This window comes from Ischnura elegans, chromosome X, assembly GCF_921293095.1.
Source record: "Ischnura elegans chromosome X, ioIscEleg1.1, whole genome shotgun sequence".
NCBI classification, from domain to species: Eukaryota; Metazoa; Arthropoda; class Insecta; order Odonata; family Coenagrionidae; genus Ischnura; species Ischnura elegans.
The window spans coordinates 28,663,597-28,689,191 of record NC_060259.1 but is presented as its reverse complement, the minus strand read 5'-3'; the positions used below and the strand labels follow the sequence as shown (position 1 = coordinate 28,689,191).

Genomic DNA, 25,595 nt, shown 5'->3' with positions numbered 1-25,595 from the left:
GGACTGCATGATTTTTATTTAGAAGATGAGACATCGTGAGAGATTTTTTATTAATGTAGACAATTATATAAATATTCAGGCATAAAAAAGCATTTTAAATTAGTACATAAAAAAATAGTAAAATACAATCACTTTGTGATAATTGCTCGGTAGGTGATGCAAGGGAAGATATCGCTCAATATCCGAGCATTAATTTGAGAACTCATGAAGCATAACAACTGTGCTTGGGTATCTTCTTAAACAAGCAACAAAGATAAAAAGCAGCAACAAATAGGTATGGAGGTAGATGATACATCTTCAGTCCCTACTGAGTGCAATGTGGACAAATATCGATGACGGAATGAGGTATTTTCGGCTATAGTCCATGAGGTAAACATGCCTGTAGCCTGAAGAGAGAAGAAAATACAATTGGTATTACGAGAGAATATTTATTAAATAATATCATTAAGAAATGTTCCGCAGAAAGCTTTAAAGTTGATGACCTACGTTTCAACTCTTTACCACTCTTCATCAGAGTGACAATAAGCCACAAAGAGCCACTCTCTCTTTTGCCACCCCTATGACCCAGGTGGTAACCACTCCTGTGGCATTACAAGGGTCATATTTGGATTTTTGCAAATAAAATTAGTTTCACTATTTTTTACATGCAAAAAACATAAGAAATGAGAATTTCACCAAGACTTCTGTCCATTTTATGCCTAGAAAATTTCAATATTGAAACCCTATGCGACAAAATCTGATTTTATATCTGGACCCACATAATGGGGTAAAAGGTAAAATATTTAAATTTTGGTTTACGCTAAATATAGCATATGATATTTTCTGCAGCTGGTGCAAAACTTTTAACAGACCGTACAATTTGAAGTGCCTAAAATTGGAGTTCAAAAATGACACACGATTAGTGGGACAGTCTGTGTACAGAGTCAGGGTGTATGGGGGAGGGGGATGAAGAAGGGGGAAAAGTCACGTGGAGGGGATTGCATAACTGGTACGAACCGAGTTTGGGCAATGCTAACACTTTGCCTCACGCAGCACGGTTTGGGAAGGAAGGGCAGTGTCAGTAAAGGAGAATAGATAGGGGACATTTCATTTAACACATATACATACATATAACACAGTTTCTCTTTGGTAGTATAATTCAATTAATAGCTTAGCTTACTAGTTAGTTAATTGAAGAGTACCGCTGAAGTGACTTCATCCCGTAAGTGCTTTCCTCTCACACTCATTAGAAGGAGCAGAAGCCGAACTTCCTTGGAAATCTCGAAATTATTTTATGCTAAAAAATATATGCATGAGTCATTCCATCTAAATTCCACCAGGTGCACGCCCCTTGGATCACCGATTTTGTCCAAATTTGGAAAATCCTGTTCAATTGATTAGAAAACGAAGACCCCAAAGTATTTAAGTTTTGCATGCGATGGTTAAAAATATTTGGCAATGCTGTAAAACTAAATTTTGCGAAATCATCTTCGAGTCGTCATATCTATCGGAGATTACGAGATCGTGCCTCCAATAGATGTGACTATTAATGCGAATATGATTTCGTAAAATTTACTCCTACAACTATATCTTATAAACCATTTAATGCATTACAAGAAGACTTTGAGGTTTTCGTTCTCTAATAAAATGCAGACAATTTGCCAAAATTGGAAAAAAATCGGTGACCCAAGGGACAAAAATCTGGTCGAATTAAAGTGGAATGAACAAAATATATATATATATTTTTTTAGCGTAAAATAATGTCGAGAATTCCAAGGACGTATAGCTTCTGCCCCTTCTGCTGATTTTGAGGGACTTACGGGATGAATTCACTTCAGCGATCTTCTTCAATAAATTTTGAGCAAGCAAGCCAGTTGGCTCAGCAATTAATTGAATTAGACTACCAAAGTTAAGACTATGAATGTGTTGTATATCCATGAAATGCAGAGGAAAGAGTGCCATTCATGAAGAGTAGAAAGAAAACAAAGCAAGACCACATAAAAATTATCCTTTAATCCTCCACGACCATGGATTCAAAGCGCTACATTAGGTACACCAAGGGTGAAATTCAGTTACGGTGCCTTTCCATTATCCTGATCAACTGAAGTACTGAAACTGCATTAGATTATTAGAAAAATAGAATAAAAGCTGACAATGCTTCCGTGCAACGCAGGTGCCATGGTCGTGGATTTAAGGGCTACTTTCTTCTATGGAATGACACTGATCTTTTTTCCCTAAGAGATGTCATTATGGGGAGTATCCTAAAAGCGACGGATGATACTGTTAATACTTTTATACAAATAATTGTTTTTCGTTATTTTGGAGCGAAATTCAGGTTATTTCAAAAGCTGACACCACTAATCAAATTTATTAACACTCAAATACATCAATATTTACCACTAAAATATAGCTCTTACCAGTATTAACACTCGATAATGGTATAGCATACTGTCCCAATTTCTTATTAACTCCACTGGATGAGAAATCCTTCACCGTGAACATCAGAATAGCTATTTCAGGCATGTTGATTATGAATTCCATATTGCAATCCCAAATAGGATTAAATCCTGAGAAAAGAAGAAACCGTACATGAAAAGAAATTGATGCAAAGTCACGCTTATGAAATCTCAGTAATTTTTTTATTGAACCGAATTTGTAGATTACACGATACTAAGACATGAGTTTTTGCTCAAAATAATGAATATTCAGCGGTTGGATTTATTTCGTAAATGAAGCACTAAACAATGTATACTTCAACACCGTTTTGCGGAAATCTAATCGGAACTAAAAATCTGAAACCAGTAGTTTCTGCCTTCATTTGGTGGGATATTATGACAAACTAAAAATGGAAAATTTTCCACAAGAATGTAATTAATTTAACAGTTTTCGATAACCTTCATTATATGGAAAAAGATTCTGGTCGATTAAAGTTTATTCTAGTGGTAAATTGCAAATTTTCCTCATTTATTTAGAATATACTGTTGTGCATTAGCATTGGTCGTTTATCTATAGTCACGGCAAAAACAAAATGATCTTTGAGCGAAGAGACAATATATTTGCACAAAATCTTTTTGTGTGCTTCTCCCTTACCACAAAGTTACCTCAGAGTATGAATAAAGTCAAGAACGTTGGAACGAAACTAGTCATTCAGGGTAATCTCACCATTATTTCTCACTGGTCTTGTCTTCAATTTCTTCTTGTCCGATTCGTGACCTAGGATTTCTGCTTTCACATAAGGGTCAACAATCTCTCCATCTAGAGATTGGTCTGGCTTCGGAATGTACTGACCACTGATGACTTTCAGCTTTAAAACTACTCTCTTCCTGTAAATTTTAATCATTACACAAACTCATGAGTTGTACAAATCTTAATAAATTTATCAAATGATTAATACTCTGGGAATCCCAGAGAAAGTACAATGTGTACAGGGCGCAAAGCAGTTTGCCCATCAATATGAGGGAAGTGGTGAAAATAAAGATATGGAACAGGCATTACAAAGGTTGGGAAAAGAAGAGTAGAGAGTGTGAGTCACGCAGAGATAAAACATTTCAAAAGCGGATTAACCTCAATGCAGGCAAGTATTCAAATGCGCGCATAAAAGAAAAACTAATGCCATTGAGTAATCGTGGATCCCAGGTGCATTCCTAGGACTTTAACCGAACATTGGTGCTGCAAACATCATTTAGAAAGCAGTCCTGGTGTCCCTAAATGCCAGGGACATTTCCCCGAGAGCTTTTCGCATTTTCTGTCTGCAGGAAAAGCACCCAATCATTCATAATTTAAAATTCGTTTATTTGCAGAGAAAATTTGAATAGGATTGAATACGACATTCAAGTTCGCTGAGAAAGACTGAATCTGAGTTTATGAGAAATTTTCCCGATACTAAACGAAAGAGAAGCGCCAAATGGAACTAAGTAAATAATATAAAATGCTTTTTATGAAGGAATCTTAGTGTAAAAATCTCCCGTAAAATATTCTATAAAACTCTTGAATCTATATTTTTCTAATTTTTCTCCAGTCACTTTAGATTCTAGATAGCCCAGTAGAAATGATTTCTTTTCAGAGACGGATACGATGGTCAGCAAAGTACATTATCCCTTTTTGAAGAGGAAACATTTCTTCCAACAGCGAATGCTGAGGCTTCGATCGCCAGTCTTAGAGTAGCAACCGTCCGTGAATGGCATGATAAGGTACTGCATCCTCATTGAAACCAACTTCAACTTCTCAGGAAGTGCCTACATCAGTTTTAAACTGAACGCGAAATTGTACATCTCAAAGCTGCAATTTTACTCAAGAAGGCGTACAGTCCTTAAAGAATTAGATCAGAGACTGCCTTGTCCCTTTGCGTTCATGCATTTGCGCGTGCGTTTATGCAACTAGTGGATTTACAATATGCATCGTTGAATGCACGTTCGTACGAAAATAAGATTGCGCAATAACATATCTGTTGTAAAACGGGATTAAGAGACGGTTATAAGGAGACTTCATTCTTACGTAAAACATAATGCTGACCATATTCAATTCTGAATAATTAGACAGATAGTGATTCGGTCTTCCGGCTAATATTTTGTATTCAAATTCAACCACTGCAGGCAGATACTTCACCGCGAATGGAAGGAGAGAAGAAGTTATTGCAATTTCTGTCCGCTCATTGAATCAAAACTTATTTTGTTCGAAAGATCGCGTGTCGTACGTTTTCTTAGCGAGGTGTAACCGTACGCACAGCGTTCATCACTCACGTCCACTACGGAGTAGGTTTCGAGAAGGTAACATTAATCGCCGGAAGCGGAGTCCTATTAAGTTATGACTCTCCTCTGACACAATGGCTCCCTACCCGCGGGATATCTCACTCCGTGGGAAGTTGCACGAGTAAGGTAAAAGGATGCCACCATTGCCAGACAAACGGAAGCTCTTGAGGGAGACACGAGGAGAAGCGAGTGATAGACGCAGACGCTAAACACTCACGGAGTCTAAAGGCCTGTTTACACGATACATTAACACGTACGAGTTAATGTACGTTTGCGTGAATGATTTTTGTGGATCGGAACGGAACATGTAGGAATGCATGAACCAAATTAGAACAGGTTCCATTTTCTGTGAATGCATTCGCACAAGTTGGGTGGTTATACGGTGCATTTTGGCGTCCATTCTCGCGTTCATACATTTAGACATTAACCCGTAAGTGTTAATGTACCGTGTAAACAGGTCTCTACGTATTAAGGCCTGTATATACGGTAAAATTCATAGTTAAAAGTCGCAACGACTTTGCGCTAACTTTTTTCCATTTGGGACCTCTGCGACGCGAGCTAGCCCTAGCAAAGCCTGATTCACTGTTCCTAGAGAAAGGAAAGACCAACTTATAAAGGAGATTGTCCATTTATTTTCCTCTAGATACCCAAGTAGAATTGGTTACTGTCTAAATGTACGATATGAATGCGTGAATGAACACGAAGATGCACTGTGAAACCACCCAAATCGTGCGAATGCGTGTACGTCCGGTCAACGAAAATCGTTCACGCAAATAGGCATTAACTCATTCGTGTTAATGTAACGTGTAACCAGGCCTTCATGGCCTACGGTTAAGTTATTGTCGCGTATATTCTTTGTTTTAAATAAACCGTGAAAACCGAACTTTGCACATATTCCCTAACAGCGTCTTCCCCGAAGCCACGGTATTCCTCAATAATTTATTAACATATTACAAATATAAACATTGTATTGCCGGGTCTTATTGGTATCTATTGCGGTGTTTTTGTGGCATTTAATTTCATGGGGAAGCAATGAATTCACAGCCTCTGGTTTCGTGGGGTTTTAGCAGAGAGTTTTGTGAAAATTATTAAAAATATAACCTAATATTTAAACCTTTAGCGACTTTGGGGTCTTATTTTTCATGACCTCTTACGGCGCTTGGAAAAAACTAGTGTTTTTTGCGCAGTGGCATTAGGCGTATCATAAAAATGAAGCATTGAAAAAGCCGATCAATAAAGAATCTTCGAAACCTGATACTGGCGGTGAGGGTAAATATGAAATGGACGTATAGGGCGAGAAACGAGGAAGTGTACTGAAGTAAGTACAAGAGAAGAGAGGAAACTAAAGGACACCGCACGGCAGAAAATAGTCCGATTCATAGGACACTTGATGTAGAATTCCGTGAGGAATATAATGGGGGGAAAAATTGAAGGAAAAGTCCCCGATGAAGACCAAGAGACAAGTATAAGGGGCAGATAAAGAAGACAAAAGGACGGACGTCGGGGAACTAAAGGAACTAACTTGAGATTGAGGGCTGCCGTTCTATATATTATAAATCCCATAATTTTTATATACTTTGAAACCCATTATTCTATGTACGATAAAAACCACTTCCGACCAATGACTGACTGATGCACAAAAATGTTTGGGGTGAACGAGACGAAATACGACAAAAGTCATAGAATCCACCCCCTATAAAGCATCGGAAACCCCAAGATGTATAATCGAAAAACTATTTTTTTTAATCTATTACAGTATTGCCTTATAAATCTACTTTTTGGAGGCATTTTGGTGTCCATTAATCGATTTTTCAAAAATTTAATAGCAGAGTCCGATGTATAAGAGCAAAATCGAACTACAATTTTAGAATTTCTGTGATATGAATAAAAGAGCCGGCGATAAAAATTTGATATTACAAGAGGCTTAGTGAAATTATGCGAAAATGCTCACCAAAGTGCGAAAATTCCTGAGTGGAAAAATCAATTGCTTTGACCTGGTTTCAAAACGGGATCCCCCGAAAGCTCAAACCTATGACGTGACAACTTTCCCATGAATTTTATTCTGGTTACCCAAGGCGTAGTCTATTTTTTTCCTCCGTAGAATTTCCACACAATATTCCCTGTGTAGTTTCCTCAAAGAAGCCTGTCATACGTCGCTCAAGCAATGTAAATCTAGCTGCAATGTGTGGAAAGTTTAATACTTCAATATGATGACACGAGCGTTTTGTAGTTAATAAGCGATAGGATTCTATGATTAATAAACATCATAGAAACACGTGTTTTGATATTACATTTAAACATTCTTGGGGTCAATTACTTTTACGACGAATGAAAGGATCGCGAACACTCTACCGAAATTGAAAATCGATTACTATTATTAATTATTCATCGGGATTTTCAGGAATGGTGTAGCACTGAATCACAGCCTCTGGTTTTATGGGGTTTTAGCACAAATTTTTGTGAAAATGATTTCTAAAACTGGAAAAAATTCAATTAAAATTTAAATCTCTTAAACCTGATTTTTTAATTACAATGAGTACGGACTCAAACATTTTTCCAAAAGGTATGAAAACTATGCATATACCATGCGGACAGAATAACTGCTATCAATTATAATAACAAGCAATCTACATCTTTTTTTACTTAGGGGTAACGAATTTTTCTAAATGTTCTAGGGAATGATATTAATTATCAACTTATTTTTTTATAACTTACCCAGTATTTCTGACAATTTTTGGATCACGGAGATAATCTGGTTTCAAAACGTATCCACAGTTGCCATTTTGTCTAAATTTTGCTTCATTAAAGAACATGGGCTTATCATCACTTTGATAGTTCAATGCCACTGGAATTTGAAAAATTGTCCGATAAATAAAATTTTAAGAGAAGCAATGTAACCTCGAAAATGAAAAATGTTTGCTTTTCATTCTATACCACTTCATCAAATCAGATTTTTGTGGATTGTTCGCGGGAATTTATTGTAAAACCTTTCCAATCATTTTCTACTATCCGGCATTAAGAAATCTCTTACCTATTTGACACCCTATACTCCAAAAAGGCAAGGGCTTGTAATTAGATGATTCAGTCCTGGTCCCGCTAGGATATATTCTACTCAGCTGTTTGGTGTTATAAATAATGAAATTTTCCCGTTCATTTTGAATTAGCTTCTCAGCCTTGGACTCCGAAAATGATGACATTTGATAGCATTTACCTGTGAACATATAAAGTCAATGTTATGCTAAAAATTAATTGATAATAAATATCAGTTACACTTCTCATGAATAAATTCAGAATCCCAACATGATTTTCAAGCAATATGCTATTAAAAGGAAAATTTTTTAGGTATATACTTTAAAAGTATACTTTATTGGTAGATTTATAGTACTGTTCAAAAGGAAATTCAATAAAAGAGTCGGAGTGTTCTTAATAACAAATGGATATATGGCGTGCAACTCTACCACGATAATGCCTCCACTAGTACGGCATCGTTCTAGTTATTTTACAGAAGTATAACCTACCACTTCTAGTGGTGCACACATGAATGCAATTTCTTTGACTTCTTACCCTCAGCTGGTCCTCTAAAACCATGGAAGTGCACAGCCTGACAAATGTTTACTAAATCAGAGAGATGGACGTCCACGGCAGCTGGCTGGAATAAAATGTTTTGAGTCGTATTACGAGCATATGTGCAGCTAATCACGATTGAAAATAACCAACTTTTCGTAAGAAATTTTTATACCAGGAAAAAAATAGGTTCATGACTGAATTACAACCTCATTAAGTAACATGCTATGGAAAGCTGCATATTCACCTTTTTACATGTTTCATCGTGTTCATCTGAGATCTCACTGTCGTTTTCTTCATCTTCATCGTGAGTGTTGCTTTTCTTTTTGGCTTTTACAATTATCTTCCGCTTCAGAGCCTCTGGAGACGGAAGAAACTCCATGTTCTCATCGACAGGTTCTAAATAAAGCATGTCTGCAAAAGGCGTGAAGGATTTTCATTGGTGGCAGATATTTCAAATTAACAAATTTTAAAACTGTAGAAATTGAAATGGCATGTTAATTACGCTTGGCCTTAAATATTTGGGTTCCTACAAAGAAAAGACTTGCTATATGATGTTTGAGAAATGCCTAGGTATCGCCTCATTCCTACAGAAAGGATTCTCCAGTTCTCCACCACAGGGGCGGATTCAGCATCAAGTTTTTGTGGTCATGATCTGGATACAGGGAGTATGGAAAACCCCCAGGAAAGAGGGGCGTTCTCCTGTGCAAAGTTTTTCTTAGAGAGTGCTACGCCCTACGATAAATACAACTCAAAGGTCTCTCACGTTTGGGACTTTTCACCATGCATTAGCATAGACACTCCCTATTCTCTTTACAAGGAAAGAAGAACTATTAAACTGATTAAAATTTTATAAAAATTGGGAGGGTCATGACGCCTGTGACGGCTCGTAAGTCGCTCCTGCTGCACCGGGTAATTGGCTGCATGTCTCCCAACGTTTCGAAGAATGACTTGTTCTTCAACCTCTGGGAATCTTTTGAATGCCATCTTTGAAGGTGGTCGTGGGGGAAGTTTAGGTGCAACTAACACCGGGAATGTGTGGGGATATGGAATACCCACCAGGATAAGCGGTATGTGCGAAATTAATAAATTGCGGAGTTTTAAGAACGGTTGAAAATGGTGAGTTTTACGGCTTTCTGAGGGATATTTAATTAATCCTTATACCATTCTATTAGTAATATCAATCCAATCAAGTAAAATGGATTAAACATTAAAAAAATTTCTGAGCTCTGGGGGGGTTTTCACTCCCCCCCCCTCGCTACGCCACTGCAGTACACCCCTTGATTAAAAAGAGATTTCAGACGCTTTGCTTGAAATCGTACTCTTTTCCGGCATTATAACCAATTCCCTTTGCAATATATTATACTTAAAGATTAGATGCACAGAGTATGCCGCGTGACACACCAGGAAATTTGACCCAACGCGACGGGTCAATTTCCTGGTGTCCTTTCCGAAACGTCGCGACGTTTTGCGACCCACTAATAGTCACTTACTTACGGGAAATGACAAAACAGTACATATTTTCTCGTGCATCACGCGGCATACACTCGCAAATCTCATTATCGTCATCAGCCGCGAAAGCTACAAATGAAATGAATAATAAAGTGGTTTCCTATTTTTTTATTGCCTTAATCGGAAGATGGAGACTCCTGGAGTACGTATTTCACGCTTTTAGATTTTTTTATGATGAAATCAATTTTTCGCGATTAAATGAAAAGTGAAAACTTTCAAGCGCGCGAAAACGCGACGGCTAAGTATGAATGCCAGGAAAACTCCCGTGTGACGTCGTTCTGGCTCCCGCTGCCGCCAAGTGAGGTGACCTTGGTGCGAGGCTATGAGCGCCGATACGATGCAGGCTGCTAGCAGGTAGCAGAGTACCCTGCTAGCAGGTAGCGCTTGCCTTAAATAAGGATTATTAATACCCTATCAAACGAAGGAAACTTTCCAGCTATAGGCAATTTTAATAGGTGATTATTAAGAAATGTTTCCTTGAGCTTTGTGCCTCATGCATGCATTGGTAATCTCAGACAATGTAGAACTCCTGACTACTCGTATTGCATCTGGGTCCCTGTGACGTCACGTGGAGTGGCATCACAAGGCCGCCAATCTGGCCTTTTTCAACTGAGGTTAAAATTGATCATTAAAATTCGTCTAAACTGGGGTTTCTAAAACCAAATAGTTTGTATTTTATGAATACACTAATGGTGGGTAACGAATTGCAATCCATGCCTTTCGTTTTCTTTGATGAAGGAAACTACCCCAATGTCAACTGCAGGGGCGCAGCCAGGAATTAAGGCTGGGGGGGATTAGGTACAATTAATACCGGGGTGTGCGGAGGTATAGAATACCCACCAGGATAAGCGGTATGTGCGAAATTAATAAATTGCGGAGTTTTAAGATAAACGGTTGAAAATGGTGAGTTAACGGTTTTTTGAGGGATATTTAATTAATCCTTATACTATTCTATTAGTAATATCAATCTAGTTAAGTAAAATTGATTAAACTTAAAAATTTCTCTGAGCTCCGGGGGGGGGGGGTGTTAATCCCCAAACCCCCCCCTCGCTGCGCCACTGATCAACTGAGATAACGTGTTAGACGAAGATTAACTGTTTTGAACGATACCCACAAGCTAAATTTATAATTAGTCCGTGCATATTATCTCAAGAAAAGCAATTTTCATATGATAGGTCATTTTGATCAATGCTATCGGGAATGCATTTACTGAAATGTTTAAGGTACTTACCGTAATGGGTTCCACAATAGCTTCAATACGACTGTAGGACACTTTTTCAAATATATAGGGCCCGGATAATCAGGGTAGACTATTAATGCCGCCCTTAGAATTACTGTACATAGTTCTTATTTCACATAACGTCAAAGAGATGAAATTCGAATCGATGAGTTTTAGAGGCTTACAATATTGTGTGCCATGTTTTCAAGGAAGACTAAGTGACAAAGAAGTCGGTAAGATTTCTAGTATCCATCTCACAAGTGTTTTCTGGCGTGACAACAACACGTGGACTTCCTTTCTTTCTGTTCTTACCCTTCAGCCTATCTGGCACTCGTGACTCTACCGGGAGTAATTGGCAATCCCTCCCAGTCCAGCTCTAGGGGTTATTGGAATGCAATAACCAATCATTAATATGTGAGCCTCAAATTATTTTATAATCAGTGCTGTAGTTGATAAAAAAATGTAGACGGTACTCACCAAAAATTGCCAACAGTTGAACACGTATTATACACCTAGCCGCGATTGAAATGTCAAACTCAAAGTCTTGTATTAGTTCCAAGATGTGCCACGAGATAACTATGAACAAGTAAATAATCATTTCCGATTTTTCTCTCTGAAATCCATTGGACAATTTACATTAGGGCTATTTTTTACAGATTTAAAAAGGTAGTTTAACCGGTACGCTTGTAACGAGTTTGGAATTTAAGGGGGTACGCCGTACCGGCCCATCTACAGCACTGTTTATAATCGCTGTAATAACTAGGTATACATGATATAATATGTGATACAACACTTAAAATTAAGCAATTATTATGAATTGTAAAACCAAGCACTACATGCCTAGTTCAAGTAACAATTTTTAAACATTAATAAATATATTTTTCACCTTTTAAAATGTGCTTGAGATGGTAAGCAATCCTTTCTTGCTGTGCTTCAGTGCAGTGATTTTCCAGGGACAAAATTAGTGGATACTCCGAAGATTTGAAAGCATGTGGATATATAGCATCACTCAAAACATCACGCAGTAAAATTTTGGTGGTTAGAGTGTAGCCATGGTAGATAATTGGCTCATCATCCGGACCATCCCAAATGTCCACTGTGATTGGAGAAAAATCATTATAAATTGCGATGGCAATACGAGTAATTCATATCATTTTGCGTAAGATATAGCTTTACTCACATTCAACGCAACGACATCCATCTCTCAAAGCCTGAATATACCCTTCAACACTGCTTTCCCCACTCAACTGTCCCCCAGTTAAATACCTATGAGAGATCAAATAAGACTAAAAATGGCGAGAAAAATCAATTCACTCCTTAACTCACATTCGCAGCTAAAATATGAAAATATAAAACACAACGAAAAAGACTTGCGTATTGTGAGAAGATGCAATGTAGTAATGCGAAAGTGGAAATGTCATGTCCTGATATATAACATTGTGCTTGTTGTTGAATATTTCACCCTGTTCCGACAGCAATAGCTGCGTGAACCCTGTCAATGAAAAATATTTTTTTAATCCTTGGAACTACAAATACTCACCGAGCATAGAGCTCTGTCAATAATGAAATTTATGAAAAATTAGTACCAATCAAAGACATGCTTCCCTTTTCCTTGAGGCCAGAAGGCTCAAAGGTGGAAATCAAATGCCAGCATTTTTCGTTCGTCACATCCGCCATTCCCTGCTCTATCTTGAGGAAATCGCATAAATCGGTGGCATTCATCTCTTTCGCATTGCCGGAATACCTGAAATATACGGATAGTAAGGATGAGAGAATTAATACCCACCATATAAAACCATTGCTATTCATCTCCTTTAGATGTAAATCTATTAAACAAGGTGCGTACCTCTTAAATATTGCTTCAATGTCAGTCCTTTTCATCAACGAGAAGAAGAAGTCAATAAATTCCTTGTCATCCAATACTTGCTCTCCTCTGATTTCTAACTTGCGTGTGTTGGCTTTCTAAAAAGATATTTACATTTATTAATATATTATTTTGGAAACATTTTCAATGAAATTTTCTGTCATATTTCGTATTACGCTACAAGCATAACGCGGCAACATCTCTTTAACTGCACATATGCCACTGAGGGAAAAATTTCATACACGTAGCAATAAATATTTTGGCTTACGCTAATTTAACTTTACACATAATTATATGCCTTTTAAATTTTGTTATCCAGATTAAGCATTGGGCCAAAAGTTTAAAATCTATTCAGCCATAGCTATAGCTTTCTGGGATTCGAACACTTATAGCATAAAAATATATCGTAGAGTGTACTTGCTCTCAATTTATGGAATATTAATGTGGTATTTCATTCATTGCCTATCTTAAATAGCTATTGTTCAATCGATTTATTAATTAATAAGGTAAAGTGAGATTTTAAATATTCATTACATAAAAACGATACCCTATCAAACGTATCGATGAAATGAAAAGTATAGACGAGCATGAAAATATTTACCCATAGAGGAAAAACTTAACAGATTGGATATTTACTCTCGGTGGCAATAGCTTCTCTTTGTAGTATTTTTCCTGTCCAAAAATTACTGAAATATTCACTAAGACCTTATCGGCAGGCGCCTAAAACCAGAACGATTACAATAGAAAGTGTCTCCCACTCTCTTTTTACTATTACAGAGAATTGCAATGCTTCATAAATCGTTCGCGGTGAGATTTACTGTATGACGGCATGTAATTCACAACAAAATAAACACTTATGCTACTGTGGACTCATTCCAGTGTAATTTGTAAATTAAATCAGTAATCAAATTGTTTATAGTCACTTAAATGTCACAATTATTATAAGAGTAGGTACTTCATTAATATCCTTTCTTTAATTAAAATTTTATTGAGCTTTCATTTTTACTTGAAAAATATCAATTAAAATGTCACGAAAATTATGCATTTGTTGTCTTAATAGTTCATGCCTTGTTCCCATAGAGTAAATCTCAGCTTCGTATAAAATTTATTCTAGTTACACGTCTAAAATCCTCGATACGAGATTATCCTTAATCCTTATGCATGGCACTTTCTGCTGCCAACAACCACCTCGCGAAATGCCGATTTGTGTTTTCCCTCCTTCCTGCAATATTACTGTTTTAATCCTCTCTCATCCTCCCTCTATAACCTTGATGTGCCCATCCCCCATATAATGTTCTCCGCTAGTTCCTAGTATTCCCCTTCCTCGGTGTAACTCACGCTTCCACTCATATTGCTACTCTCTCTTAAGATTCTGGATGGTTCCCGCAATATACGAGACAATGCCACCAATTTTACCAGAACCTTGGTGCTTCGTGGAGGTCTTCCGTGACTCAAGGAGCTTTTGAGGGCCTTTCCGATATCCCTTTCAGCTGAGTGCTGTGATAAAGAGGGAGTATACCTCCTACTCGAACGTGCAGGCAATTGAAATTTTTAGGGTACATGAAGTAGACCGTTGGCGATATTTGCCTGTAGGGGATCCGGTTGGTATGATGGCTCGAGTGCTGGCTTCCCCCTCAGTCGATCCGGGTTCAAGTCTCTGCGGTGGCAGAGATTTTTCAGAGACTGCCCGATCCCTACGTCAGTGCGTTGTGGAGGGCACTTCAAGTGCACTACTCAGTCTGTCGATTGGGGCGTTAAAGGCCCCCTTGGTGCCTTTCGTAAGGAGTAGGCTGATTCCGACGCCGGGTTTCTCTCCACCCTTCCCTCCCTTCATGGCGTAAATGTCCTTAGCTCTCGTTCGCCTCCTTTAAATACCTCCATTTTCTTCTCCCAGCGACTCCGCGTCCTTTAGGCATTGGAATGGGTGAAAGACTTCCTTCACTGACGATGTATTTCACATCGGATTAGTGGCGGGAAGCAATGTTCAGATGTTCTGTCGGCGTCGGCTTTCTATACACGTCTGCGAGGCCAAAGTTACTCCCCCTCTACGCTAGAGCATCCGGAAATGGCAAATGGTTTTTATTCCTGTTTCCATGATGAATTGCATCACCTACGGTCGCGAATTTCAGTGACTTTGGAATTTTTAGAGTCCTTCCACGCCGTGAGGCCAAATGACGAACGTGCCGCTCACATTCTGAGGTCAAAACATGAATTTTCAGCAAGTTCCTCAAGTCTTCTCCTTAATTTGTTCCAAACACGGGGCGCGCTGTCACAATGTGTGAGATTGGCCATTGCATCCGATCAAAGGACCTCCGCGCGGACTGAGACGGCGAACGCTTTTCAAAAGAGACGCTGCCGACTCCAGGAAAGACCTCTCTTCAGGGTTGGATTTAGATGAAAAGAGGCCTTAGGCTTTTCCATGTATGGGGCCCGTTCCAAATATAACCGAACGTCGGAATTTCAATAGGTCTGTTCGTTTGTCTATTCCAATCTACACAAATCTGCACTTAATTTATGCAAAAATAAACCATTGTTTATCACCGTCAATATTTACCATAGCAATCAGAGAACCTATGAACTATACTTTGGTTCAATCTTGTGTTTAGTACAAACGAACAGATCCAATGAGCCAAACGCGTTGATCTTAACCATTACATTTTTATGCTTGTTTATTAGTCTCACGCTTAGGATTTCTCCTTGTTTTCGGTTCAGTGCTTTAGTGGTTGTTGTTTTTAGAATAATGTAATTTCAATTGTTTCAATAATTTGAATGGAGATCCCCATGATCTTGAGACTTTAGGACAAAGCCGAGTTAGCGTAAGAGAAAATCCGGCGTTGTCTCTCTCATACCCTCCGAAGGATCAAATTACCCTAACCGAACATGCCAGCTGCAGAGAGAAGAGCTCTGTAGATATTGCAGGAAGGTAAAAACATTCCTTACTCTACATTACTGCGTTGGGGCCATGTATATGTAATTTATCGAAAGTTAAAAGGGAATAGGAATTTTAAAATTTTTGCCCCTGGAGGGGGGCAACACACCATGCGCATTGTGTTATTTTCGGGGTAGAAATGGTATGTTATATTATTTAGAAGAGGCAAGCGAAAGGTCAAGTCATTCGCACCTAAAGGAAGGAAGGGTGGAGAAAAATCCAACGTTGCCATTAGACTGCTTTTAACAAAAGGCGCAAAGGAGACCACGGCTTAGCATCCCATCCAAAGGACAGAGAGGAATTCCTAAAGTGCACTCCACAAAGCGCTCAAGCAGGGATCTAGCATTTTATAAAATATCTCCGCTACTACCGGGATTTGAACCCGAATCCACCAGGTGAGAAGCCAACACTTCAGCCACCACACTATCCTGACCCCTTTGGAGTAGGTGAGCCATTGGCATTTCATTTTGATTTTTGATAGGGTAATACAGGTGCATCGTGGGTAGCATCTGCATTAAATACTTTTCACTTTAAGCACACTTTAATTGGCTAGTTAGAGAATAAAAAACCATTCCAATGACGTAAAAAGGCTTAGTGTCCAGTTTTCTCTTACTTTTTCAATATTATCTAACATTGGTGAGGTACTGAGGTGAGCTTAATTCAGAGTAAACCAATACATATTTATTCTATACATTTCCTCATCCCAGGTAACTCACAGCAAATGTTTTTTCCCCCTTGGGAGGAAAATATTTTATGATACCCCAGCTTTGGTATGGAATTAAGGAAACTCGATACCACAGTGGTTTTCAAAGAGGCCCAGAGAGCCAAAGGTCCATGGTTTTATTCCTGGTCCAGGGGAATTTATTTGCACTCGTGTACAAATAAATCAAGGGTGTATATGCCATGAAAATATCATTTGGCTTAGCCAAAATTTGAACCTGGATTTCCTGATTGCCCATCTAGTGTAACTGGTAGCATATCTGACCAGCAATTGGGAGATCCGGGTTTGAATTCCTGCTAAGTAAAATGATTTTTTCACGGCAAATTACACCCTTGGTGCACAGAGGAATTTTCTACCCCTCTTGACAAAATGTGAAACATTGCATTGCTTTGAAAGTATGGTGCCTGTGCCATCACTCTACCATCTTGTCTTCCACCACATGCCATGTCCACAATCCATATACCAACCAAGTCCTCACCCCCACAACACAGATTGGCAAATTGTGCACTTTGAATACTTTGACTCTCGTTAGAGAAATTAAGATAAGGTGGAGAAATAAGGCCTTGGCTATGTTCAGAACAATTATCATTTGATCAACTTGTTTTGGCAATTGCTGCTTAAGGAGATGTAGCTACCTATGAAAAAGATGAAGTTATCACCAAAATTGGAAGGATAAAAAAATACTGAGAAGAATATTACCAGGTTATTATTGCTCCCACCACAAACCCACAGACACATCACGCACCGTGGCATCCCAGCTGCTCCATCATCCAAGCCCACACTCGACTCCCACATTGAAAGGGGGATTGATTTGGTGAAGTGGCTAAACAGATGGCTTCCCACCCCATGGGCCTCGGTTCAAATCCAAGGAGTGGCACAGATTTTCAGTATTTTCCCAATAGTGCTTTGTGGAGAGCACCTGAAAATTTGCACTCCATCTGTCGGATGGGACGTTAAGCCAAGGTCCCCTTGTTGCCTTTCATTTACGTCTACATAATACTCTGCAAGCCACTTCTGGGGCATGAGGCAGGGGATTAGTATTTCTCATCATAATACACTCAGCTACATATAAGTGCAACCACAATTACACATTCAATTACATGGCAGAGGTAAGATCTCACCAAGCACTTTGCTTAGAGTAGGCCAATGCTGACACCAGTTTTCTCTCCACCCTTCCATCTCTACCATTCCCTATGCCATAGATGGCGTCAGCTGTTGGTTGCCCCCACCAAATACCATACCACACCCACACCCAGACGATGCAACTCCTCTGGCACCCCATCTCTCCATTTTGCACCCGCACCCACATGATATGTTCAACATCCAAGGGCAGAGCTCTGGACTCAGGGGGAGAGCGCTAATTGTTTTAGGAATCAGCTATGAAAAGCCTTGGAAAAGGAAGATTTAAGAAACATCTGCACTTTCATAGGAGATATTTTTAAAGGAAAAAAAAACATCCTCAATGCTCCACTTACTTCATTCTCAAACAGAAATTGTCCCATTTAAGCTTATGCCACTGCAAGGACTAAGGAAGGAAGGAAAGAAGAAGGAATCTTTTGGACAGAATTTCTTTTTTGGCTCTATGCTGGCCCACAAATCTATTAGCAGCAATGTGAATGAATTGTGACACTCTATTTTGTTTAGTTTTTATACAAGCAAATGCAGTATGGGCACTATGAATGAAGTCAAGGGCGCACCCAGGATCATAACTGGGGGGGGGGGTCTGGGGGCGGGCTTTTCTCCTGAGATTATTTCCTAGAAAAAATTGTTTAATTTAATTATATATCTTATACTGATACATATAATTTTTCGTTGGTTTAAAGAAATTTTTCTGAATGCTTTTGTTTCAATTCAGTACTGATTTTGCTTTAAAACTTTTGCGATTTTTGCTTCTAGGGGGGCAGCTGCCCCCCTCCCTCTCGCTGGGTACGCCTATGAATGAAGTATCTTCGTGATTCTATCATATAACCAAGGTGCAGGAGAAAAACCTCGAGACATCACAGCATTACTTCAAGAACAAAGGTGGTTTACTCTATGTGAATAACTTTCTTGATGTGAAACATCAGATGTGCATATAAAAATGAAATATATGTGTATACATGTACAAGAAATCAAATCATTAACTTACATCAAACAACTTCTTAGCTTCTCGTATTTGCATTTTAATGTTGAGCTGTTGTAATAGTTTGCAGCATTCTGAAAAATTAAGTCCTCCACTTTTGTCAATGTCAGCACCCTCAAACTGCTTCTTCAGCCATCTGTTGAAAAAATTGAAGACATGAGGAATAAGAAATCAATGCTCAATGGGGTCAGTTATCAAACCAATTAAGATTCTGTATTTCTATCTAAACGTTAAACACTGATGAAATCTAATAAATGTTAAGCAAGCTCATTATGAAATTGTTCAACCAAAATCAGAAAGTGAAATTTTTCGAAGGCTCATGATGCTGTATGATAGTGTTCGTCTCTACAATTCATCAGGAATAGCAATGCAAGGAAATTATGGCTACAAGAAAGCCAAAACAGATGCTGAACCTCATGCCACTGCAAAAGCTGTTCTTAGCTGTGAATGAGATTATTTATACACTCTGTATGAAAGGAGAAGAAAGTCACCTAAATGCAATAAGGACAGGATAGGTCATTTTGACCCGTAGCTTATCTCAAAATCAAATTTATCTACTCATTTTTTTAATGCACAGGTGATGCTAAAAAATAATGCAATTGGTAGCTTTCAGGTGTTCCTATTGAACTGAGCACTACCCTGATGGTGGGGAATTGTGGAGAGGGGTATCAGTTTTCCTTTTCTGCCTCCCATAGTCCACTCTGAGCTGTGAGAGCTTCAGCATCATTGTTTGAGTAAACCATTGTTCAGTGATTGTTTCAATTTCCAACTGGCGAAAAAAAAAATCAAAAAGAGCTGGGAAGATATTACTGATGTAGCTCACTCTTCACAGCTGCAGACATATTCAATGCCTTATGATGTGACCCATTTGCATGAATTATTGAATGCTGACAGACATGTTAATGCTAGGTGGCTAGCAGATGAGCTAAATATTCTTTATGGGACTGAGTTCACGATTATTACTGACGATTTGGCTCTCACCCGCACAAGGCATATGCCCACTTCATTGTGAATGCTTCATGAGGACAATGTATCATGCCACACTGCTCTATTGATCCACAAGTTCCTAGCAAAGCTTAATTACACAACTCTACTGCAGCCAACTTATAGTCCCGACATTGCACGGCCAAAACTCTTCCCATTTCAGAGAATCTGAAGTAAGATGATAGGGTGCCATTTTAATACCATTGAGGACATCCAAAGAGCAATGTCGTGTACTCTAGAGAATATTCCAGTCACCGCTTTCTGGGAAGTGTATCAAACATCGAGGAGTCACTGAAAGAAGTATATTGCCGCTTAAGGCAACAACCTATAAGAATTTCAAGATTTATCATTTGAATCAATAAATTTTGTTGTACAGACACAATCAGTGGTGCAGCGAGGGGGGGGGGGGAGGTTTAGGGAATAAAACCCCCCCCCAGAGCTCAGAGAAATTTTTAAGTTTAATCCATTTTATTTAATTGAATTGATATTATGTACTAATAGAATAGTGTAAGGTTTAATAAATTATCCTTCAGAAAGCCGTAAAACTCACCATTTTGAACCATTTATCTTAAAATTCTGCAATTTATTAATCTCGCACCTACTGCTTATCCTGGTGGGTATTCTGTACCCCCGCACACACCGGTATTAGTTGCACCTAAACTCCCCCCCGAACCTTAGTTCCTAGCTGTGCCCCTAGACACAATTGAAATGCCAAAAGGAAAGCCAAAGGTCCGTGGTTCGATTCCCGGTCTAGGGGAATGTTTTCTCATGGCAATTCTTGTATATTTCACAGCCGTTCACGTGGCAGGGTTACATATTTTATTCCCATTGAATGTTCCTCTTCTACCGTGTTGCGGGTTGCCTAAATATAAAGATGTTCCCTTTTTTATGTGAACTGAAACTGCCATTTTTGTGGAAGAATAAAAATAATAGTAGGTTATTTTCATTCTAAAGGCCGTACTCTATTGCGCATCACTAAAACTTGCCAAGAAACATGACATCTTGATAGCAGAAACGTTCTAAGGCTTCACTTTTAAAATGAGATGTTTTCGTAAATATTGTTATAACAATTTCAAAGAATGGACCACAGATTGTCTCTCTCTAATATATTCCTCTATGCAAGCTATTGGTTGTTCATCAAGTGCAAAGAAGTTTAATTGACGGCTAGCAAAACCAGCAGCAGAGACGCCAAAATGATCAAATCCTCATTCTCTCAGGAAACATATATGCTTGTCCTCTTGCTTCATCACATTGTCTACATGCTTGAATATGATTATATTATTTATTTTGAAAGTCCTTTGTAAAATCATCATTTATAAAATTTATGATATGACTATTTCTTGCACTGACTTACATGAAATTTGCTAGCTGCAGGAAGGTGGGCAAAAAAGCTGATACACATATGCAAGAAATGTAACTCATGTACATGCCTGTCATACTGCTCGGTATGCTCCAGCTCCTTCAGGACTGTTACTATGTGTTGAAGAGTAATGACCCACACTTCAGCAATTTCTTTACTCTCAGCAGCCAAATCTAAGCTTTTTCTGTCATTTCCATGCACTATTGAGAAGCACACTCCTTCGTCCATGAATGAGAATTTTTTTGACTTCTTCCGAGCCAGTGCATTATCACTTTCTTCACTCCTCCTCCTATATTTTTCTATCTTCGACTCAATCTTGTTGAATGTGTCAGTCTTCCAACCTTTCCTCACTTCGATAATGTCAATCAAATCAACTGAAAGAAGAGTAAAAGGAAATGAGTTATAAACAGGTATTTCAGTGACACACAGAATAGTTTAACCCTTTCACTGCTGTTCAATCTCTGAAAACCTTCTCTTCACAGGCGGCGAAAAGGTTAAAATGAGTTTCCTTGGGCCATGGAGCAGGTACTTCCAGGATGGGCGTGGTACACCCTCGTAGGGTCGCAAATCCGGGACCCTTTCCTTGACCAGCTCACCCTCGCTGGCCCCTCTCTTCGACCCTCCTAGTGGGGGCCTCCCTCCCGAAAAGTGACCGCTCTGACTGCAATTTGAAAATCAACGAATCAATCCGATTATCAAAAAATGATTGTTTGCATCGCACTCCTGCCAATCAAGCAATCAAGTATGTCTTTAAACCGTGATTCTGTGATGAAAAATAACGATTTTGTCAACTTTGCTATAAAACGTGGCTGTGGACCACCAGAAATTGGCCATTTTAGCAAAGTTAACAAAATCGTTGTTTCTCATCGCAGAAACACAGTTCAAAGGTGTACTTGATTGCCTGATTGGCAGGAGTGCAATGCAAACAATCATTTTTTGATGATGGTATTGATTGATAGATCTTCAAAATGCAGTCAGAGCGGTCACTTTTTGGGAGGTAGGACCCCGCTCTGAGGGTCGAAGAGAGGGGCCAGCGAGGGTGAGCTCGTCGAGGAAAGTGTCCCGGATTAGGGACCCTTTGAAGTGCTTTGGCGAAAGTGCATGGCAGGGAGAAAGATAAGTATGTTCACAGCAGCCTGCCGTGCGAACATACCAGGTGCGTTCACAGCAGTGAAAGGGTTGATGAGTATTATCCCATCCAGGGCAATTTTTGGAGATAAAGGTGGGGAAACTGTTGCACTTGACATTTGTATACCCACTAGTAAAACCCTAGTCACACACTTATCCAGAATGAGGTTGCGAACATAACCCAAAAAAAGATGTCGGAATGGAGTTACCCCATTTTCTTCTAAAAGAAAGCCCTTATCTTATCCCTCAAATTCCATCTGTTATTAAAAAAAAACTTGATTATTCCTTCAGAAGGACTCAGTTTAAATTTCCTATGAAGAGAACTACTTTTTATCTAAGATTGTTTAATCAGGTACTCTAAATTAGGATGTAAATATATGAATGCATTAAGCGTCAGCAGAAAAATTAAGAACAAAATTGAAAGACTCTGGGGATAATGACAGCATGAAGGAGGGATGAGGGAGAGATGAAAGAGACAAATACAAATACACACCAAGGGTGAAATTCATCATTAAAAATATTTGGCTTTGCTGGGATGGTGATTTGCCCTGTGTATATTTGCACCCCTGTGCATAAATGCAAAAATCACTCGCAACACTCAGTGCTTTAGAATAATGCATCAGTGAATATGGCAACAAGGGAAATGATATCTGCAAGAGATAATTTAAGAATGTGATGCTGTTAAAATTTTTTGGCTCATATATTACTTGATAATGGTTTTGAGATTACCCACACCTTTACATAAAATTAGGGATGACATTTCTTCTCCCTTTCAGGGGACCTCTTCATGGATAATTTATTCAAGAAAGTTGTGCATCAGTTTATAGCTTCATGGCTGCGGGGAGGGGAAAGTGGTTGGTGTGGAACTTTCAAGAAATGAAGAAAGAATAGTTGAGAAAGTTCTGCAGGAACCACTTTCTCCTCACCCTTCCACACCATCAGCCTGTTTTTAACCTTTGCACTAAGAATTAGGCAGCCCATATACCAGTAGTCCACTTTGAATTTAATTTTTAAATACCTTAAATGGAGAATCGTGCTGGTTCAGTGTATGAAAGTTAGTAGTGCGCTAGGCAATGTCGAGTATCACTCGACACCCAAATGGAAAAGGCTAAAGCTCTGCAGCAGATATCCAAACACACTGAGAAACATCAGAAATTTACACACCTATAAATTTTAAGGGCCAAAATAAGTAGTAAACCAGTCTCCAGAAGGTTTTATTCATTTAAATAGAACTTCAATCTTCATTGCACCATTCTGCTTTGGAATAGCTGCTTTGTAGTTATTGTTTTCAGGCAGCATTTCTCCTCCCCTCCTTGAGGTATATGCAGGTCGAAAAGGTCATCTTTGACCTAAATCTTTGAGCTGAAGATGCCTCCAAGATGGGAGGAGAAACATTGTCTGAAAGCGACAACCTTGATCAATCTTGAAAGCAGAATGAATCAGCCAACTATGCATGGCTGAAACCTCAAAGGCAGCATTTGACCTGAATTATTTGTAGTGGTGAAACATAAAAGTAATTTGAAAGCCTGAGAATACCCCGAATAATTTCAGGAAAGCATTTCACATATTTATTCGTGTTGTATTATTGGTCCAGGAGGGGAATACTGATTAAATGAGCACGCCGGCACTGGATGGCTATGTATTTATTTGATAGCTCATACACATTATCACTTTACCGTAATGGGGAACCGGAAGTGACTACTGGTACCAACCTTAGATCTTTTACCATTACTCAAGGACGGGAAGTCCTTAGATACCAACCCAAGGTTAGGTACTTTCTGCTACAATACGCATTATGATAAATTTTAACCTTTCTGAAAAAGTATGGACGTAGTAAATTTAGTTTATATTTCAATACAGAGTATAATTTTTAGCCCTCTAGCTAAGACATCTTTTTCAATCCCATTACAATTCTTATGACATCATTTTTCACCATACACTTTATATTTTCCCTTTTATTGACCATAGCAATTTTATTGACAAAGCTCACCCAAGACTGAGTTTAAAGGCCAAAAATGGTACAGCTGGTTATATGCATCATACAGTAAATGAAGGTTATGAGATTCCACAGCAGTGAATTCCAAACCTGAAATCCAAATAGTGTGGTCCAAGGACTCACGCTCCTGCTATTCCGTTATGTGTTTAGAAAGTGTTTTGGAGTCTTTGTACTTGTTGACTATTGAAGGCCATAAATATATGTGCATATAATGGGTTAGATGAGTTGGCAGTAGTTGGCCAAGAGGTTTCCCTGATGAGTAGTTGACTGCTCCATTCTGTTTTCAGGATATCTGCTGCATAGTTGTTACTTTCCAAACAAAGATTCTCCTCCCATCCTAGAGGTTTCCTCGGGTCAAACATGCCCTGAAAATCTTCAACCTGAGTTAGCCTCCAGGAATGATGGAGAAACGTCTAAAAAAACAACAACTGTATGGCAGCAATCCTGAAAGCAGAATGGATCAGTGAAGCTGGTGGTGGATCTGAGGATAATCCTTCCCTGTGATCCAAAATGTGCCATCAAGCTATTAATGAAAAACTTTGAAATCAAGTGCCATCAATAGATTACCTTCTGAATTTACTCTGAAGACATAATAGTCAAATTGGAGCTCCTCCAATAAGAAGCAAATATTTACAAAATTGGTGGCAGAAGACCAAAAACTCAATTTAGCAGTTAACCATACATTGAATATTGACTAAAGGCATTTTTGGAGGACATTGAAAATCCCTAATTGCAATTATACAATGCATAATTAACACAATTTTGGGGGATAGTTTTTGGATACCAAAAATATGCCATTTAAAATTTTCTGGGAAGTTCTCCCCCATGGGATCTGCCTATGAGAATAGGAAAAACATTTTATTTGGGGAAATATTGTTTCATACCTTGAACTTACTTTCATAGTCAGCTCGATGACATTTTTTGAAGGAATGTTTGTGATATACTTTCATTTCTTTATCATCAAGATATAACTTATGTTCACGCCATTTACTGGTGGAGTGGAACTTGGTCATAACAGTCCCATTACGGAGAAGTTCCAGGTAATCGGAATTGATTTTACATTTTTCCTGGAAAGCTGAAAGAAAGGTTGAAACAAATTAAAAAGTAATCAAGTGTTGACAAAAAGTTATTTGTGACAACCTGGATGTTTTACCAATAGAAATATTGGCCAGTCTTAGTGTAGTTATAAATTAAAAATGTGTGATTTATTATGATATCAATTGTGATGACACTGATCTTTCTGATGCATTTACATCCAAATCCACAGAAGAGTGTTACATGATGATTTTAGGCGGGTGCCCTCCCACCTCAAGGCTTTCTGTACACCATGTCTATGCCCATAAATGCAATTATATCTGCAACATATTCAACTGATCTCAAAGGCTGGAAAGTTTGGAGAGACAAGAACAAAGAAAGGAGATGAAACATATTTTTAAACTTAAATTTTCAATTGTTACAATAGAAACTTC

At 38.6% G+C, this 25,595-nt stretch overlaps 1 protein-coding gene across 2 annotated transcripts in view; it reads right to left on the bottom strand.

Moving 5' to 3' along the window:
• Positions 1-33: 33 nt before the first annotated feature.
• LOC124170978 (1-phosphatidylinositol 4,5-bisphosphate phosphodiesterase delta-4-like) overlaps positions 34-25,595 on the bottom strand; it is a 61,159-nt gene continuing 35,597 nt past the window's right edge. For both annotated transcript variants that reach the window (XM_046550086.1, XM_046550085.1), the window contains exons 2-16: positions 25,022-25,201; positions 21,073-21,376; positions 18,665-18,794; positions 12,869-12,984; positions 12,609-12,766; positions 12,397-12,514; positions 12,203-12,288; positions 11,909-12,118; positions 8,539-8,705; positions 8,292-8,376; positions 7,759-7,938; positions 7,443-7,572; positions 3,142-3,302; positions 2,397-2,546; positions 34-386 (exon numbers count right to left, since the gene is read on the bottom strand). In XM_046550086.1, coding sequence (XP_046406042.1) covers positions 298-386; positions 2,397-2,546; positions 3,142-3,302; positions 7,443-7,572; positions 7,759-7,938; positions 8,292-8,376; positions 8,539-8,705; positions 11,909-12,118; positions 12,203-12,288; positions 12,397-12,514; positions 12,609-12,766; positions 12,869-12,984; positions 18,665-18,794; positions 21,073-21,376; positions 25,022-25,201 — 2,264 coding nt within the window. In that variant the 3' untranslated portion in view covers positions 34-297. The remainder of the gene's footprint in view (positions 387-2,396; positions 2,547-3,141; positions 3,303-7,442; positions 7,573-7,758; positions 7,939-8,291; positions 8,377-8,538; positions 8,706-11,908; positions 12,119-12,202; positions 12,289-12,396; positions 12,515-12,608; positions 12,767-12,868; positions 12,985-18,664; positions 18,795-21,072; positions 21,377-25,021; positions 25,202-25,595) is intronic.